This window comes from Schistocerca americana, chromosome 1 (assembly GCF_021461395.2).
Source record: "Schistocerca americana isolate TAMUIC-IGC-003095 chromosome 1, iqSchAmer2.1, whole genome shotgun sequence".
Taxonomy (NCBI): Eukaryota; Metazoa; Arthropoda; class Insecta; order Orthoptera; family Acrididae; genus Schistocerca; species Schistocerca americana.
The window spans coordinates 865240900-865257192 of NC_060119.1; the positions used below are offsets into that span (position 1 = coordinate 865240900).

General features: G+C 43.3%; 1 protein-coding gene across 4 annotated transcripts in view; it reads right to left on the reverse strand.

The window, feature by feature from the left end:
• The window catches only part of LOC124613889 (glutathione S-transferase theta-1-like), a 116632-nt gene that overhangs the window by 64730 nt on the left and 35609 nt on the right, over positions 1-16293 (reverse strand). For 2 of the 4 annotated variants that reach the window (XM_047142649.1, XM_047142631.1), the window contains exon 5: positions 1573-1753. The exons of the other annotated variants lie outside the window; for them this stretch is intronic. In XM_047142649.1, the coding sequence (XP_046998605.1) occupies positions 1573-1753 (181 nt within the window). The remainder of the gene's footprint in view (positions 1-1572; positions 1754-16293) is intronic. 4 annotated transcript variants of the gene reach the window in all.

The window sequence follows — 16293 nt, forward strand, 5'->3', positions numbered from 1 at the left end:
TATACTGCGTCTTGTTACATGGGGATCCACAGGAGTCAGTTTTCCCTCATTGTCGAGTGCTTCATTAATAAAATCATATTTGTGTTAATTTGATCAGCGTAAAGTATTATGTGATTACTCCACCTGCAATTAGTTTTACGTGGCTGTTCCACTTTGAACAGCCCTGCATACACACTCTTAGATATTTTATGGAAGTAACTGCTCCTGGTTGCTGTTCTGCAATCATGTACTCATACATTAATGGGTTTTTCTGTCTACGTATGTACAATACATTACATTTGTTTATGTTGAGAGTCAACTGCCACTTTCTGCATCAATCGTCAATCCTCTGCAGGTCTTGCTGCTTTTCATTACAACTGTCTAACATTGCGACTTTTTTGTGTACAACAGTGTCATCCACAGGAAAATACACAGGCAGACAGAGACTATAATGCACTAGTCATGTTACAGTAGCATGAAGTAAGTATGCACAAGATCGACAACTGTAAACACTATTGTTGATTGGTAATCGTTAACTGACAAATGGCCACAATCATACATTAAGAGAAAGTGAAATACATGAACAACAACAGATTAGAAATCAAACAAAGGAAAATCCAGGATGGAATTATGACAATATTATGAACAGGACAGTTGCTTCTCACCATATAACGGAGATGCTGAGTTGCAGATAGGCACAACAAAAAGACTGTCAAACAAAACTTTCAGCCAAACATCTCTTCATCAGAAAACACACACACACACACACACACACACACACACACACACACACACACACAGTCACTGGCTGCCAAGGCTGGCCTTAGCAACCAGAGACTTAGGCCGTATATATATATATATATATATATATATATATATATATATATATATATAAAAAACAAAGATGATGTGACTTACCATACGAAAGCGCTGGCAGGTCGATAATAGACCTGCCAGCGCTTTCGTATGGTAGGTCACATCATCTTTGTTTTTAAATATATTTTTCCCGCGTGGAATGTTTCCCTCTACATACCCGTGCGGATGGATGTGTGTGTGTGCGCGAGTGTATACCTGTCCTTTTTTCCCCCTAAGGTAAGTCTTTCCGCTCCCGGGATTGGGATGACTCCTTACCCTCTCCCTTAAAACCCACATCCTTTCGTCTTTCCCTCTCCTTCCCTCTTTCCTGATGAAGCAACCGTTTGTTGCGAAAGCTTGAATTTTGTGTGTATGTTTGTGTTTGTTGATAAGGCCTGTTTAGCCGAAAGCTTGTTTTAAAGTCTTTTTGTTGTGCCTATCTGCGACTCAACATCTCCACTATATGGTGAGTAACAACTATTCTTTTCACAATACTGTCAACAGATGAAAAATCTATTTCATCACCACATAAAATTATTGTTCAGAAACACTGAATTTCTGAAAATAATTACTGCAGTTGAACATTGGTAAAGGTTTGTTTTGTAAGTCACATAACATAAAAAGGGAAGAAAAAATGGGGTTGGAGAGCAGAAAGTAGGAGATATAAGGAGATAACAGATGAGGGAGACTCCATTTAGGACTTTGCGTTATTGTATTAACATATATAAACATACTTACTAAGGTGTTCAAGCTCACAAGCTCCTAAAAGATCAGCAATGCTCACTTTGTCTCCTCCTAAATACTTTCTTTCACTGAGCCATGTATCCTCGAGTATATTAAGAACATCAGTTACTTTCTTCTCATACTGTGCTACTTTTTTCACATCTGCTAGTCTTCCAGTCACCACAGGAAGCAAAAACTGTAAGTGATAGAATGGTCTTGCATGTACTTAAACTGCAACACTTTTGACACAAACAATTTTTATTTCATTCGACTTCTCACACGCATGAGTTCTACTTTACGATCAGAAACATTCAGTTGCTTTAACAAGGTAGGATATTTCCTAGATTTCTAGCTTATTTTATGTAGGCTATTACTATTACAGACATACTTGTAAACATCTGATCAGTTACAAATGGCAACACATTTTGAAGTTTTGTGTACAGGTAACTATTTTTTAATAACAGAAAAATATTAAATTATGCACAGATGAGACAGTGTCTGTCACTGAGACACGAGAAAGATATACAAGAAGAGAATATTCTAATCTGACCTTTCATAAATGGAAAAAATGATGCACTGATGAAACTGACAGAAGAGAGGAAAGAAATGTATAGATACATTTAGAAGCAAATATCATTGTTCTTAAGATTCTTATCTCTTCTCTGCCTTTTGATTCGATGATGGAACTTCTTTCATGTTCCAAAAGCTCTCTATCCCATTTTAACTGTGTGAACAGATACCTAACAGCTCTGCTGCAGCTGCCTCCCTCAGCACTCAGCAAACAGAAGTGAGTGTCATCCAACCACACCAGCCAAAAGGTAGTCAACCCCAGGAGATGTCACTTTAACACTGTATAATACCACATCAAGCCTGGACTTGACCTCAACTGGTACGAGAAAGAGTGAGCACAAGTTTCTTCAGGCAGCCCGTATCCACTTGAAGCCACTCATTGGTGATTAGATCCTGTAGAGTTATAAAATTGCAGGAATGTTAACTGCCATATTTCACCCACTGTTGCAAACAGTTTCATGATTTAATGGGTCTCTGAAAGTGCCATAGGGTGCCTGAGTGTTTGTCAAATCAGGAATATGTGCGTGCAGCCATGTGAATGTGGCTGATGTCATATTAGTGAACAGAAGAGTCCACAGAATATACATCATGAAGATGTAGACAAAAGAACAGTTATTAGTCAGCAAGATAGTTGAAATGAACATGCTGGCTTATGTCCACAGTATCAGATATGAGTGGGTCCAAGTCATGGTACAAATAATACCCCCAAAAACATCACAGAACCACCTCTGACCTGAAGAATACCACCCACACAGCATGGGTTAAACACTCCATTGGGCCAGTGGTGCACTCAATGTCTTGCATAATTTGAAACGAGACAAATCTTAACTCTATGGACCACACTATACACCTCAGTCAGCTACTGTCTGGTATCTGTGGTATTTGGTTTACCAGAAACTAGCAGCCTTATGCACCACTGAGATCAGTAGCCATCTACCTCAGAAATTAGTTAAGATGACCTGCATTCAACAGCAGCAGCAATTCCTGTTGCACCTGAAACCAAATGACAAAGCACGACACTCATCTCCAGTTCTACTTGATTACAATTTATTTATTACTGATATACTTAACAGCTGCTAGTGGTACACTATCTCTTGCAGATACATTTGACAGTTTACTTTGATACACGATTCAACCATGGGTCTGTCCAAACATGATAGAAACTTTCAGCATCATGCGCGCTCTCTCTCTCTCTCTCTCTCCCTCTCTCCCGTTTTACACACACACACACACACACACACACACACACACACACACACACACACACACAAATCACTTCACTATTCACTGACACCTTTTACACCAGCAATGAAGGGTAATGTCACTGCCTGGTACCTTCTACACCATTTACAAGGCTTGCAAATGACCAGTGTTCCCTTCCACAGGAGGTGGCTACTATTTACTCTGATGAGCTTATCCGAGTTCGAATTTTGTTTACTATTTGAAAAAAATAATTAGACAGAAGTCTGACAGTAATTTCTTTGGATCATGAAGATGACACTACAGGATAACTGTCTACAGAAACCAAGAACATTTACAATCTACAACAAGACACCTGCACCTAATGGATTTGTGTTGGATTTTATACTGAATATCAGACTTGACCCTACCTTTAGTCAGTGTTAGTTGGACATAGCTCCAGCAACAATAAACCCCAAATATTTGTTGGACACCCCAAGTCACTCCCACTTTCAAGAAAGGTAATAAAGTAATACGCACAATTAACAATCTCTATAGCTGACATAAGGGTCCATTCTCCTCATTCAGCCTATAAAGTAAGTGATTTTTTACTGGAAAAACTGATGTAAATCTTTTTGCACATTATTTATTGATTCTTGGACAACATTTTCATCTACATCCACATCTACGTGGATACTCTTCAAATCACACTTAATTGCCTGTCAGAGGGTTCATCGAACCACCTTCACAATAATTCTTTATTATTCCACTCTCAAACAATGCGTGGAGAAAATGAACACCTATATCTTTCTGTATGAGCTCTGATTTCCTTATTTATTACGATGATCATTTCTCCCCATGTAGGTCGGCGTCAACAAAATATTTTTGCATTTGGAGGAGAAAGATGGTGACTGAAATTTTGTGACAAGATTCTGCCGCAGCAAAAAATGCCTTTGTTTTAATGGCGTCCATCCCAAACCCAGTATCATGTCCATTACACTCTATTCCCTATCTCGTGATAATACGACACGTGCTCCTCTTCACTGAACTTTCTTGATGTACTCTGTTAATCCTACCTGGTAAGGGTCACAGACTGCACAGCAGTACTCCTAAAGAGAATGGACAAGCGTAGTGTAGACAATCTAGTACACCTGTTACATTTTCTAAGTGCTCTGCCAGTAGAACGCAGTCTTGGGTTTGCCTTCCCCACAAATTTTCTACATTTTCTTACCTACATTTTCTTACCAATTTAAATTGTTCATAATAGTAATTCCTAGGTATTTCGTTGAATGTACAGCCTTTAGATTAGACTAATTTATCGTTAACTGAAGTTTAACATATTTCTTTTAGCACTCATATGGATAACCTCACTTTTCATTATTTAGGGTCAACTGCCAATTTCCACACAATTCAGATATCTTTTCTAAATCGTTTTGCAATTTGTTTTCATCTTCTGACGAGTTAACTAAATGATAAGCAACAGCATCATCTGCAAAAAACCTAAGACTGCTGCTCAGATTGTCTCCTAAATTGTTTACATAGATAAGGAACAGCAGAGGGCCTACAACACTTCCTTGTGGAATGCCAAAAATCACTTCTCTTTTACTCAATGACTTTCCATCAGTTACTATGACCTGTAATCTCTCTGACAGGAAATCATGAATCCAGTCCATAACTGAGACAATATTCCACAAGCCCGCAATTTCACTAAAAGCCCCTTTTGACATGCAATACCCTTGATGTCAAAAGCCTTGGAAATCTAGAAATACGGAATCAGTTTGAAACCCATTGTCAACAGCACTCAACACTTCGTGTGTATAAAGAGCTAGTTGTGTTTCGCACGGAACGATGTTTCATAGATCTGTGTTGACTGTGAGTCGATAGATTGTCCTCTTCCAGGTAATTCATAATGTTCAAACACAATACATGTCCCAAAATCCTACTGCTTATCGACGTTAACGATATGGGCCTGTAATTTAGTGGATTACTCCAACTACCTTTCTTGAATATTGGTGTGACCTATGCAACCTTCCAGCCTTTGGGTTTAGATCTTTCGTCAAGTGAGCAGTTGTATGTGATTGTTAAGTATGGGGCTATTGCATCAGTATATCTGAAATGAACCTAATTGGTATAGAGTGTGGACCATAAGACTTGCTTTTATCAAGTGATTTAAGTTGCTTCACTACTGCAAGGGTATCTGCTTCTAAGTTACTCATGTTGGCACCTGTTTTTGATTCGAATTCTGGAATATTTACTTTGTCTTCTTTGGTGAAGGAATTTCAAAAGGTTGTGTTTAGTAACTCTGCTTTGGCAGCGCTATCATTGATAGTATTTCCATTGCTATCGCGCAGAGAAGGCATTGACTGTGTCTTGTCGCTCGCATACTTTGCATACGACCATAATCTCTTTGGATTTTCTGCCAGGTTTTGAGATAAAGTTTTATTGTTTAAACTATTACAAGCATCTCACATTGATGTCCATGCTAAATTATGGACTTCTGTAAAAAATCGCCAATCTTGGAGATTTTACATTTGTTTAAATTTGGCATGCTTTTTCTGTTGTTCCTGCAAACAGTGTTCTGATCCATTTTGTGTACCAAGTGGGGTCAATTCTGTCGTTTATTTATTTACTTGGCATAAATCTCTCAATTGCTGTTGATACTATGTCTTTGAATTCAAGCCACATCTGACCTACACTTACACTGTTAATTTGGAAGGAGTGGAGATTGCCTCTCAGGAAGGCTTCAAGTGAATTTTTACCTGCTTTTTTTGAACAGGTATATTTTTCATTCATTTTTGGAAAATTTGGGGGTTACAATATTCAGGCTCTCTATGACAACCCTGTCTTCACTAACCTCAGTATCTGTTTTGATGCTCTTTATTAGCTCAGGATTATTTGTTGCTAAGGGGTCAAGTGTGCTTTCACAACCATTTACTATTTACGTGGACTCATGAACTCACTGCTTGAAATAATTTTCAGAGAATGTGTTTAGTACAATTTCGGATCATATTTTATGCATACCTCCAGATTTCAACTTGTATTTTCGCCAACATATTGAGGGTAAATTAAAGTCACCACCAACTATAATTGTATGAGTCAGGTACATTTTTGAAATTACACTAAAGTTTCCTTTGAACCTTTCAATAATTGTATCATTTGAGTTGGGAAGTTGGTAAAAGGATCCAATTATTATTTTATTCCATTTGCCAAGAATTCACGGGAACTATCTGCTTCAATTTCACTACAAGATAAACTACTTCTAACAACAACAAACATGCCACTGTCGACAGTGTTTAGCCTATCCTTTCAGAACACCATAAGGTTCTTTGCAAAAAATTAGGCTGAACTTGTCTCCAGCTTTAGCCAGCTTTCAATGTCTATAACAATTTGAGCATCATTGCTTTCTATTAGCGCTCGGAGCTCTGGTACTTTCCAACACAGCTACAACAATTTACAACTGCTATACCAATGGTTCCTGTATCTACGTTCTTCCTATGTTCGACCTGCATCCTTTGAAAATGAAGTTCTTGTTGTGTTTTCCCAAGACTCTCTAACCTAAAAAACCGCCCAGTCCACACCTTGCAGCCCCTGCTACCCATGTAGCCTCCTCCTGGTATTGGAATCCTGACCTATTCAGCAGAACTGGAAACCCCACCACTGTATGGTGCAAGTCAAAGAATCTGCAGCCTACATGGTCACAGAACCGTCTGAGCCTCTGATTCAGACCCTCCACTCGGTTCTGTACCAAAGGTCCGCAATCGGTCCTGTCAACTATGCTGCAAATGGTGAAGTCTGCTTCTATCTGGCAAGCAAGACTGGCAGCCTTTACCACTTCTGTTAGCCAAATGAAGCCAGGGAGAATCTCTTCCAATCCAAACTGTGCTCTTCATGGCATCCAGGTGGACCCTTTCCACATCTGGATTGACTCCACCCAGTATGCACACAGAGTGGCTTGGCTCTGAGCACTATGGGACTCAACTGCTGTGGTTATCAGTCCCCTAGAACTTAGAACTACTTAAACCTAACTAACCTAAGGACATCACACACATCCATGCCCGAGGCAGGATTCGAACCTGCGACCGTAGCAGTCGCACGGTTCCGGACTGCGCGCCTAGAACCGCGAGACACACACAGAGTGCACACTGGCTTTCTTCCCCTCCTCGGCAGCCTTGTTCCTATGGGGCTCCATAACGTGCCTAACATTGGAGCTTCCAACTACCAATAATCCCACCCTCTGTGAATGCCCGGATCTTGCAGGCTGAGAGGTTCCCTCCGAAACAGGGTAGGCTGCTTGTGCTTGTGTCTGTATGTGTGGATGGATATGTGCGTGTGTGCGAGTGTATACCTGTCCTTTTTTCCCCCTAAGGTAAGTCTTTCCGCTCCCGGGATTGGAATGACTCCTTACCCTCTCCCTTAAAACCCACTTCCTTTCGTCTTCCCCTCTCCTTCCCTCTTTCCTGATGAGGCAACAGTTTGTTGCGAAAGCTTGAATTTTGTGTGTGTGTTTGTGTTTGTTTGTGTGTCTATCGACCTGCCAGCGCTTTTGTTCGGTAAGTCACCTCATCTTTGTTTTTATATAAAATATTAAATTAACATGTAGGAACTCAAGAAACTAAATTAATAAAGCACACAGATGAAACAATACAATGTACTCCTGGTTACGAACTTGTAAAATGTCACAAAATCAGTTACTTCCATTTGGCTGCTTGGGTCTCGGCCAGCTGCTGCTGATTTTTTAAAGAAATTCAGTCACCATTAAGCCCCCCATCCAAAGAGTTAAAGTTGTTCTGTCCAAAATGATGTATGTCCATGATGGAAGTCCTGAAGTCTGTAAATCATCTCTGGAAAAACAATGGTCTTAATCTGTAAGATATTGCACACAGAGTAATAGCACAGTTTTTTGAAACTTGAAAAAATAATAAAATGGTGAGCATTTGAAACAAAGATGTAGTTTTGTTGTGTGTCTTGGTCATGTTTTCTGCAGTAACTAATGAATAAATTAAAACAAAAAATAGCCTACGACTCCTTCCGGACATGCTCAAGGAGTAATTCGGCAAAATTACAGAAAGATCTTTCTACTGGTGTCAAGAATCCATTCCATCAGCTTGAGATACAGTGTATTTCCTCTACCTATGGGGGTAACCATATGGGGAGATGCTATGTGTGACACCACTGCTGCAGGCTATGATAGTTCAAGGGCTGATCCCCACAATGAGAAGTAATTATTGAGATACAGTAACTTCAAGCTGACGGAACGGATTGTGGGGACATTAATGAAGATATCTCTCTGAAATTTGGCTGAATCACTCCTCAGGTATGTCTGCAAGGAGCAACAGGCTAATTTTTTATTTTAATTTATTAGTTATTGCAAAAACACACAGAAAAACCAATCTTTTTTCAAACATCTCCCATTTTATTATTTTCAAATTTCATAAAACTGCACGATTATTCCATACCCAATACCCTATAGATTATGAAAATTGTTTTTTGATTTCAGGTAAGACTTGCAGACTGCAGGACTTCCATCAAGGACACATCTCATTCTGGATATAGCATATAGCAGCTTGGACTCCTTGGGTGAGGGGTTTAATTATGGCTGAATTTCTTTAAAAAAATAAAAAACCAAAAATAAATAAAAAAACAGAAAATGTTGTGCAAGAATCAACAGATAATTTGCATATAGATTTATACTGATTGTTTTTGGAAAAACTGATGAAGCAATCATAAAAATCACTTATTCTACATGTTGACTGAGGAGAATGGTCCCTTAAGTCTGCCGAAGAAATTGGAAAAGATTTTGTGTGAAGTTCTGATCATATTCCTCGAGTCTAGCAGCTCATATAACAGAACCATCCTGGATATTGGAACAAAAACCTTGTCAAATTCAGCTCACATCTATGATTATGAAATACAGAACATTTTATACACCTCCACGCATTGGTTTGGCAACCAAGTATGCACTGAAGAATACCTGACCAGACTTGTAACTGCATCAAGTTCTTGCAGGAATTTAGATCTCAATACAGCGCTTTGTTTGGATCTCATCACTGGAGGGAACTTTGATATTAATTCTGCTTCAGAGAAATAACATTTACGATTTACCACACAAATAATAAATTTACAAGTTAATAATTCTTTAAGACTGTTAGCAGATGGTGTCATTTAGAAAGTAATAATTTCTCATGAGAACTGTTGTGAAATTTGTAATGACTTGTGGAAGACTATAACTTGGTTTAAAGACTTTTGAGTGGTTGCAGTATCTCAAATTAAAGAACATATTAAGCGAATGATACTACGTATGGAATGCCATTATCATCAAAATGGGTGACTGTTGGACATAGTGAGACTCATTATGGCTTGAATTAAATTAACTACCGAAGTGTAACATAATAAATTATTACAGGATTGTGCTGAGTGTGAACTGTGACATTTTGGAGTAAATGTTAACAGTGTTTTGAACAGAATAATAAAATTCCACACTGGACTGTGATTGTTAAGTTTTGTTTTTTTTTATTTATTTTATTTTTTGTTTTGTTTTAGGGCGCAAAACTTCTATGGTCATTAGCGCCCAGTCCGTGACTTAGGAAACAGTAAAAAACCGAAATTGAAAACCAGCAGCAATGGGAACGAAAGTCATAAAATTGGAGAAACTAAAAGCAGAAGGAAGGCTTAAAAATCCACTACAGAAAGGAGTTGGTTGTCGCCAAAAAAAGCTTCAAATGACTGACGTCATTTCACTGGCACTAATGAACTTGAGAACGCGGTCGGCTGAGCGCATGTCATCTGCTAAAATCGACGATATATCAGGCAATAGCTTTAGACGGGAACGTAACGGATTAAAATAGGGGCACTCTATTAAAAGGTGTCTTACTGTCCACAGCTGAGAGCAGTGTGGACAGAGTGGGGGAGGATCGCCGCTTAAAAGATGTCGATGGCTAAAAAGACAGTGCCCTATCCGGAGTCTAGTTAAAATTACCTCCTCCCGACGACGCGTTCGGGAGGAAGAGGCCCAAGCACAAGGAAGAGCTTTCATGTCCCGCAGTTTATTATGGGTAAGTGTCGACCAATGCATGTGCCATAAATGAACAACATGTCGACATAAAACGCTCCGTAGATCGGCGAAGGGAATCGATTGAATAGCTGGCCGAGGAAGAGAGACTGCAGCCTCATTTCCATGGATACCAACGTGTCCCGGGAGCCAGAGGAACGCCACCGAGACGCCCCCCAGGTGGAGCAAGCGCAGACAGTCCTGAATCCGGTGGACCAGAGGGTGCACAGGATAAAGAGCTTGGAGACTGAGGAGAGAGCTGAGAGAATCTGAGCAGATAACGTACTGTATCCGCTGATGGCGGCGGATGTAGTGGACAGCCTGGAGAACAGCGTAAAGCTCCGCAGTATAAACCGAACACTGGTCAGGAAGCCAAAAGCGATTTGGGGTGTCGCCAACAATATAGGCACTCCCTACACCTAACGATGTTTGCGAGCCGTCGGTGTAAATAAATGTGGCGTCCGTCATTTGTGCACATAGAGCAGCAAATGCCCGACGATAAACAAGTGAAGGGGTACCATCCTTGGGAAATCGACAAAGGTCACGGAGCAGGCAGATCCGGGGACGGAGCCAAGGCGGTGCTGTACCCCAAGTTGTCAAGAGGGTTTTAGGAACGCGGAAGGAAAGAGAATGGAGCAGTTGACGGAAGCGGACTCCCGATGGTAGTAGGGAGGAGGGGCGGCCTGCATACCCTACATCAAAGGAGGCGTCGAAAAAAATGTCATGGGCTGGATTAGCAGGCATGGAAGACAGATGGCTAGCATAACGACTCAGAAGGACTGCTCGCCGATTGGACAGCGGAGGTTCAGCAGTCTCAGCATAAAGGCTTTCCACAGGGCTGGTGTAAAAAGCTCCAGACACTAAACGTAATCCACGGTGGTGGATAGAGTCGAGACGCCGAAGAATAGACGGCCGAGCAGAGGAGTAGACTATGCTTCCATAGTCCAATTTTGAGCGCACTAAGGCACGATAGAGGCGGAGAAGGACCACTCGGTCCGCTCCCCAGGAGGTACCATTCAGGACACGGAGGGTGTTAAGGGATCGCAGACAGCGAGCCGAAAGATAGGAAACGTGGGAGGACCAGCACAGTTTTCTGTCAAACATAAGACCCAAGAATTTAGCGACGTTTGAAAACGGAAGGTTGACAGGACCTAGATGTAAGAAGGGCGGAAGAAACTCCTTACGTCGCCAAAAATTAACACAAACGGTCTTACTGGGAGAAAAACGGAAGCCGGTTTCGATTCTCCCGGAAGCCGGTTTCGATGCTCCAAGAGTGGAGGCGATCGAGACATCCTTGAAGACGTCATTCAAGAAGGCTGGTCCGTTGAGAGCTGTAGTAGATCGCAAAATCGTCCACAAAGAGGGAGCCCGAGACATCAGGAAGGAGACAATCCATAATTGGATTGATGGCAATGGCAAACAGTACAACACTCAGCATGGAGCCCTGGGGTACCCCGTTTTCTTGGGAGAAAGTACGGGAGAGAGTAATAGTCACCCGCACCCTAAATGTGCGCTCAGCCATAAATTCGAGAAGAAAAAGGGGCAGCCGACCTCGAAAGCCCCAAGAGAACAGTGTGCGGAGGATGCCTGTCCTCCAACAGGTATCGTATGCTCTCTCCAGATCAAAAAATATTCCTACTGTTTGGCGTTTCCGGAGAAAATTGTTCATGATATAAGTGGAGAGAGCAACAAGATGGTCAATTGCAGAACGATGCTTTCGGAATCCGCATTGGGCAGGTGTTAAAAGACTGCGGGATTCCAGCCACCACGCTAAACGGTAATTCACCATACACTCCAAAACCTTACAGACACTACTCGTGAGAGAAATGGAGCGATAGCTAGAGGGGAGATGTTTGTCCTTTCCAGGTTTCGGAACAGGAACGACGATAGCTTCCCGCCATCATCTGGGAAAAGTACTGTCGGTCCAAATTCGATTATAAAGGCGAAGGAGGTAACGCAGACTATGGCTTGATAAATGCAGCAACATTTGGACGTGGATACCATCCGGTCCTGGGGCGGAGGAGCGAGAAGAAGAGAGTGCATGTTGGAGTTCCCGCTAGGAGAAAACAGTATTGTAGCTTTCGCAATTTTGAGAGGAGAAAGCAAGAGGTCGCACTTCCGCTGCACGTTTCTTTGGGAGAAACGCTGGCGGGTAATTTGAAGAGCTCGAAATCTCAGCAAAGTGCTGACCCAACGAGTTAGAAATTGCAACGGGGCCCACTAATGTGTCATGCGCGACAGTGAGCCCAGAGACCGGGGAGAAACTAGGTGCGCCTGAGAACCGTCGAAGCCGACTCCAAACTTCCGAGGAGGGAGTGAAGGTGTTAAATGAGCTAATAAAGAATTTCCAGCTTGTCTTCTTGCTATCGCGGATGACACGACGGCATCGCGCTCGGAACTGCTTATAGCGGATACAGTTGGCCAAAGTAGGATGGTGGCGGAAAACGCGGAGAGCACGTCGCCGCTCACGTATTGCATCACGGCATGCCTCGTTCCACCAAGGAACTGGGGGGCGCCGGGGCAATTCGGAGGTGCGTGGTATTGAATGTTCCGCAGCTGTAAGAATAACGTCGGTAATATGTGTGACCTCATCGTCGACGCTGGGAAAGTGACGGTCATCGAATGTCGCTAGAGACGAAAAAAGTGTCCAATCGGCTTGGGCAAACTTCCAGCGTCGCGGGCGCATGTAGGGCAGTTGAGGCTGCAGTCTAAGGACACATGGAAAATGGTCACTCGAGTGTGTATCATCAAGGGCGAACCATTCGAAGCGCCGAGCTAGCGGAACAGTACCGACTGCAAGGTCCAAATGAGATAAATTTGTCGTGGAGGCAGACAAAAATGTAGGGACCCCAGTGTTGAGGCAAACTAGATCTGCTTGGTGGAAGACGTCTAGCAATAGTGAGCCACGTGGACAAGGATGTGGAGATCCCCAAAGCGGGTGGTGGGCATTGAAGTCCCCAACCAGCAAATATGGGGGTGGAAGCTGACCAAGAAGGAAGGAGATCAGCTCATGCCATTGGTGTGGACGATGGAATGTATACAGTACAAAGAGAGAACGTGTATCCGGAAAGGGAAAGACGGACGGCGACAGCTTGGAAGGAAGTGTTTAAATGGATTGGGCGATAATGGAGAGTTTCATGGAGAAGAATCATGAGTCCTCCATGTGCTGGAGTGCCTTCAACAGAGGGGAGATCATATCGGACGGACTGAAAATGAGGGAGAACAAAGCGGTCATGGGGACGCAGCTTTGTTTCCTGAAGACAGAAGATGACCGGCGAGTAGGATCGTAAGAGGATCGACAATTCATCCCGATTGGCTCGAATACCACGGATATTCCAGTGGATAATGGACATAGGGTGAACAGAAAATGGAGGAATGTGACCAAGGTCGCTGTCAACTCAGCGACTGCTCTGAGCTTGCGACCGACAGCATGGAATGGCATTCAGCCGAAGGCAGAAGATCCTGATCCATAGGTTGGTCAGGAGCAGCTCCTGCCACCAGCGATCAGCCGGTTGATCGGCCGCCAGCAGTGCGCCTCGGCGACACAGAAGACGGCCGAGGGCGATTTCCGCCAGGTGGTGCTGTAGATAGGACACGCCTTGGCGGAGAAGGAGAGGAACTGGGTTTCTTTGTAGCCTTCTTGGAAGTATGATGTTTAGAGGAAGGAGGAACCGATGGTTGGGAAGTTGCCGTACGTAAAAACTCTTCACGAGTATGCTCTTTTTTCAAAGTCTTGGTGTCTGACTTTTGGGCTCGAGATTTAGCAGAACTCGACGAAGGGTGAGCCAGAGAGTGGGCAGGCGAAAGTGGTGAGGTTGAACGGGCGATCTTTGCGCTGGCCAATCTGACGACCGTGGCACTAAAGGTGAGGTCGCAAGTCTGCGTGGCCGCCTCCTTTGTTGGCCGAGGAGAAGCAAGGACAGTGCTGTATTTTCCTTTCTGAGGCACGGTGGGCTGTCGACTGGTGAATAATTTTCGAGCAGCAAAGGTCGACACCTTTTCCTTTACTCTAATTTCCTGGATGAGCTTTTCGTCCTTAAAAATGGGACAATCTCGAGAGGAAGCAGCGTGGTCACCCATACAGTTGATGCAGCGAGGGGATGGAGATGGACAAGCACCCTCATGGGCATCCTTGCCACACGTAACACATTTGGCTGGAGTGGAACAGGACTGGCTGGTGTGATTGAACCTCTGACACCGATAGCAACGCGTAGGGTTTGGGATGTAAGGGCGAACGGAAATTATCTCATAGCCTGCATTGATTTTCGATGGGAGTTGAACTTTGTCAAATGTCAAGCAGACAGTGCGGGTTGGAATGATGTTCATGTCAACCCTTTTCATAACCCTATGAACAGCCGTTACGCCCTGGTCAGACAGGTAGTGCTGAATTTCTTCGTCAGACAATCCATCGAGGGAGTGTGTATGAATGACTCCACGCGAGGAATTTAAAGTACGGTGCGGTTCCACCCGGACAGGGAAGGTGTGTAGTAGTGAGGTACGCAGCAATTTTTGTGCCTGGAGGGCACTGACTGTTTCTAACAACAGGGTGCCATTCCGTAATCTGGAACAAGACTTTACAGGACCTGCAATTGCGTTGACACCTGTCTGAATAATGAAAGGGTTCACCGTGGAGAAGCCGTGACCTTCGTCAGACCGAGAAACAACAAGGAACTGTGGCAATGATGGAAGAACTGTATATGGCTGAGACTCAGTAAACTTACGTTTGTAAGCAGACATAGTAGAAGGTGAGGAAACCATTTCGGAAGAATCCCCCATGATTACCGGCGTCTCCGATGCCGCGCTCCTCCCTTGTGGGGGCCCTCCCGCCTTAGGTGATTGTTCACACCTCAGGTCACACCCCCCGACAAACGGACGGAGGGACCAATCAGCACTTTCGGAAGGTATCAGCTCGGGTAATCACCCCTCCCTGGGCCTGGCCGTTACCAGGGGGTACGTACGTGTCCTACCTGTCTACCCGCGGCGGGGAATTACGCGTAACCCTGTCACCGGCTACGCATGGAAGCGCGTGGGTTGGCCTTCAGACACGCACAGGGAGGAAGAAAGAGAAAGGGAAAGGAAAGAAGAGAGGTCTCAAACGCCGCAGCGGAGAAAAGGGTAAAGAGAAGAGGTAAGGAAAAGAGAAGGACAAAGGAAGGATGAAGACATACAAGCAAGGAAGGCGAAGAATGCGGTACATTTATAAGCGTCTGTCTCCGGACGTAGGCACAAACCATACTCCCAGAGGGGGAGAAAGGGAAGGAAAGAGCCAGAGGTGAGGGGGGGGGGGGGGGGGGGGGGAAGATGGGGGACAGGGTAGGATGCGGAAAGGGAGGGTATGCAGCCCGGAAAGGAAGGAGGGCCACATTAGCTCAGGATCATGTGCTCGCTACATACGTATCCATAAAAGAGTTGTGGACCCCATGGGGAGGTGATCGTTAAGTGTTGTAGGTGCTGAAGTGATTCAGTGTGCTAGTATATTTGCCTAGCTGATGAACTGGTCATAGTTACTTTGCAAATAATACATGCAATATAATACAATATGAATGGCAGTGTCCTATACATTTCTGAGAAGATACCATCACACACTGATTCAGACTCAACATCGAGGTAATCAAGAGTGGCGCGACCGAGAAGAGATCAGGAGAACCAGATTGGTATAGCAACAGGCCTCTTGTGGCAAGTCTTAATAGTGTGTATAGTGTATGTAGTTCTTTCTGGGAGGCTCAAACTGGAGTTCTCCATGCCTCAGTGGTATTTAATTTCTTGGAGGTAGTGGTGGCCTGTCACTTCATACCAAGATTTTCAGATTAGTTTAATCACAAACTGGTAGCAGTTTTTCCAAGACCTATGATTAATTTTTTGTGGCAGTTTTCTGTCTACCTACAAATATCCTGATATTGAACATATCAAGATTTATTGGTCAACGTTCAAAGTGCTGA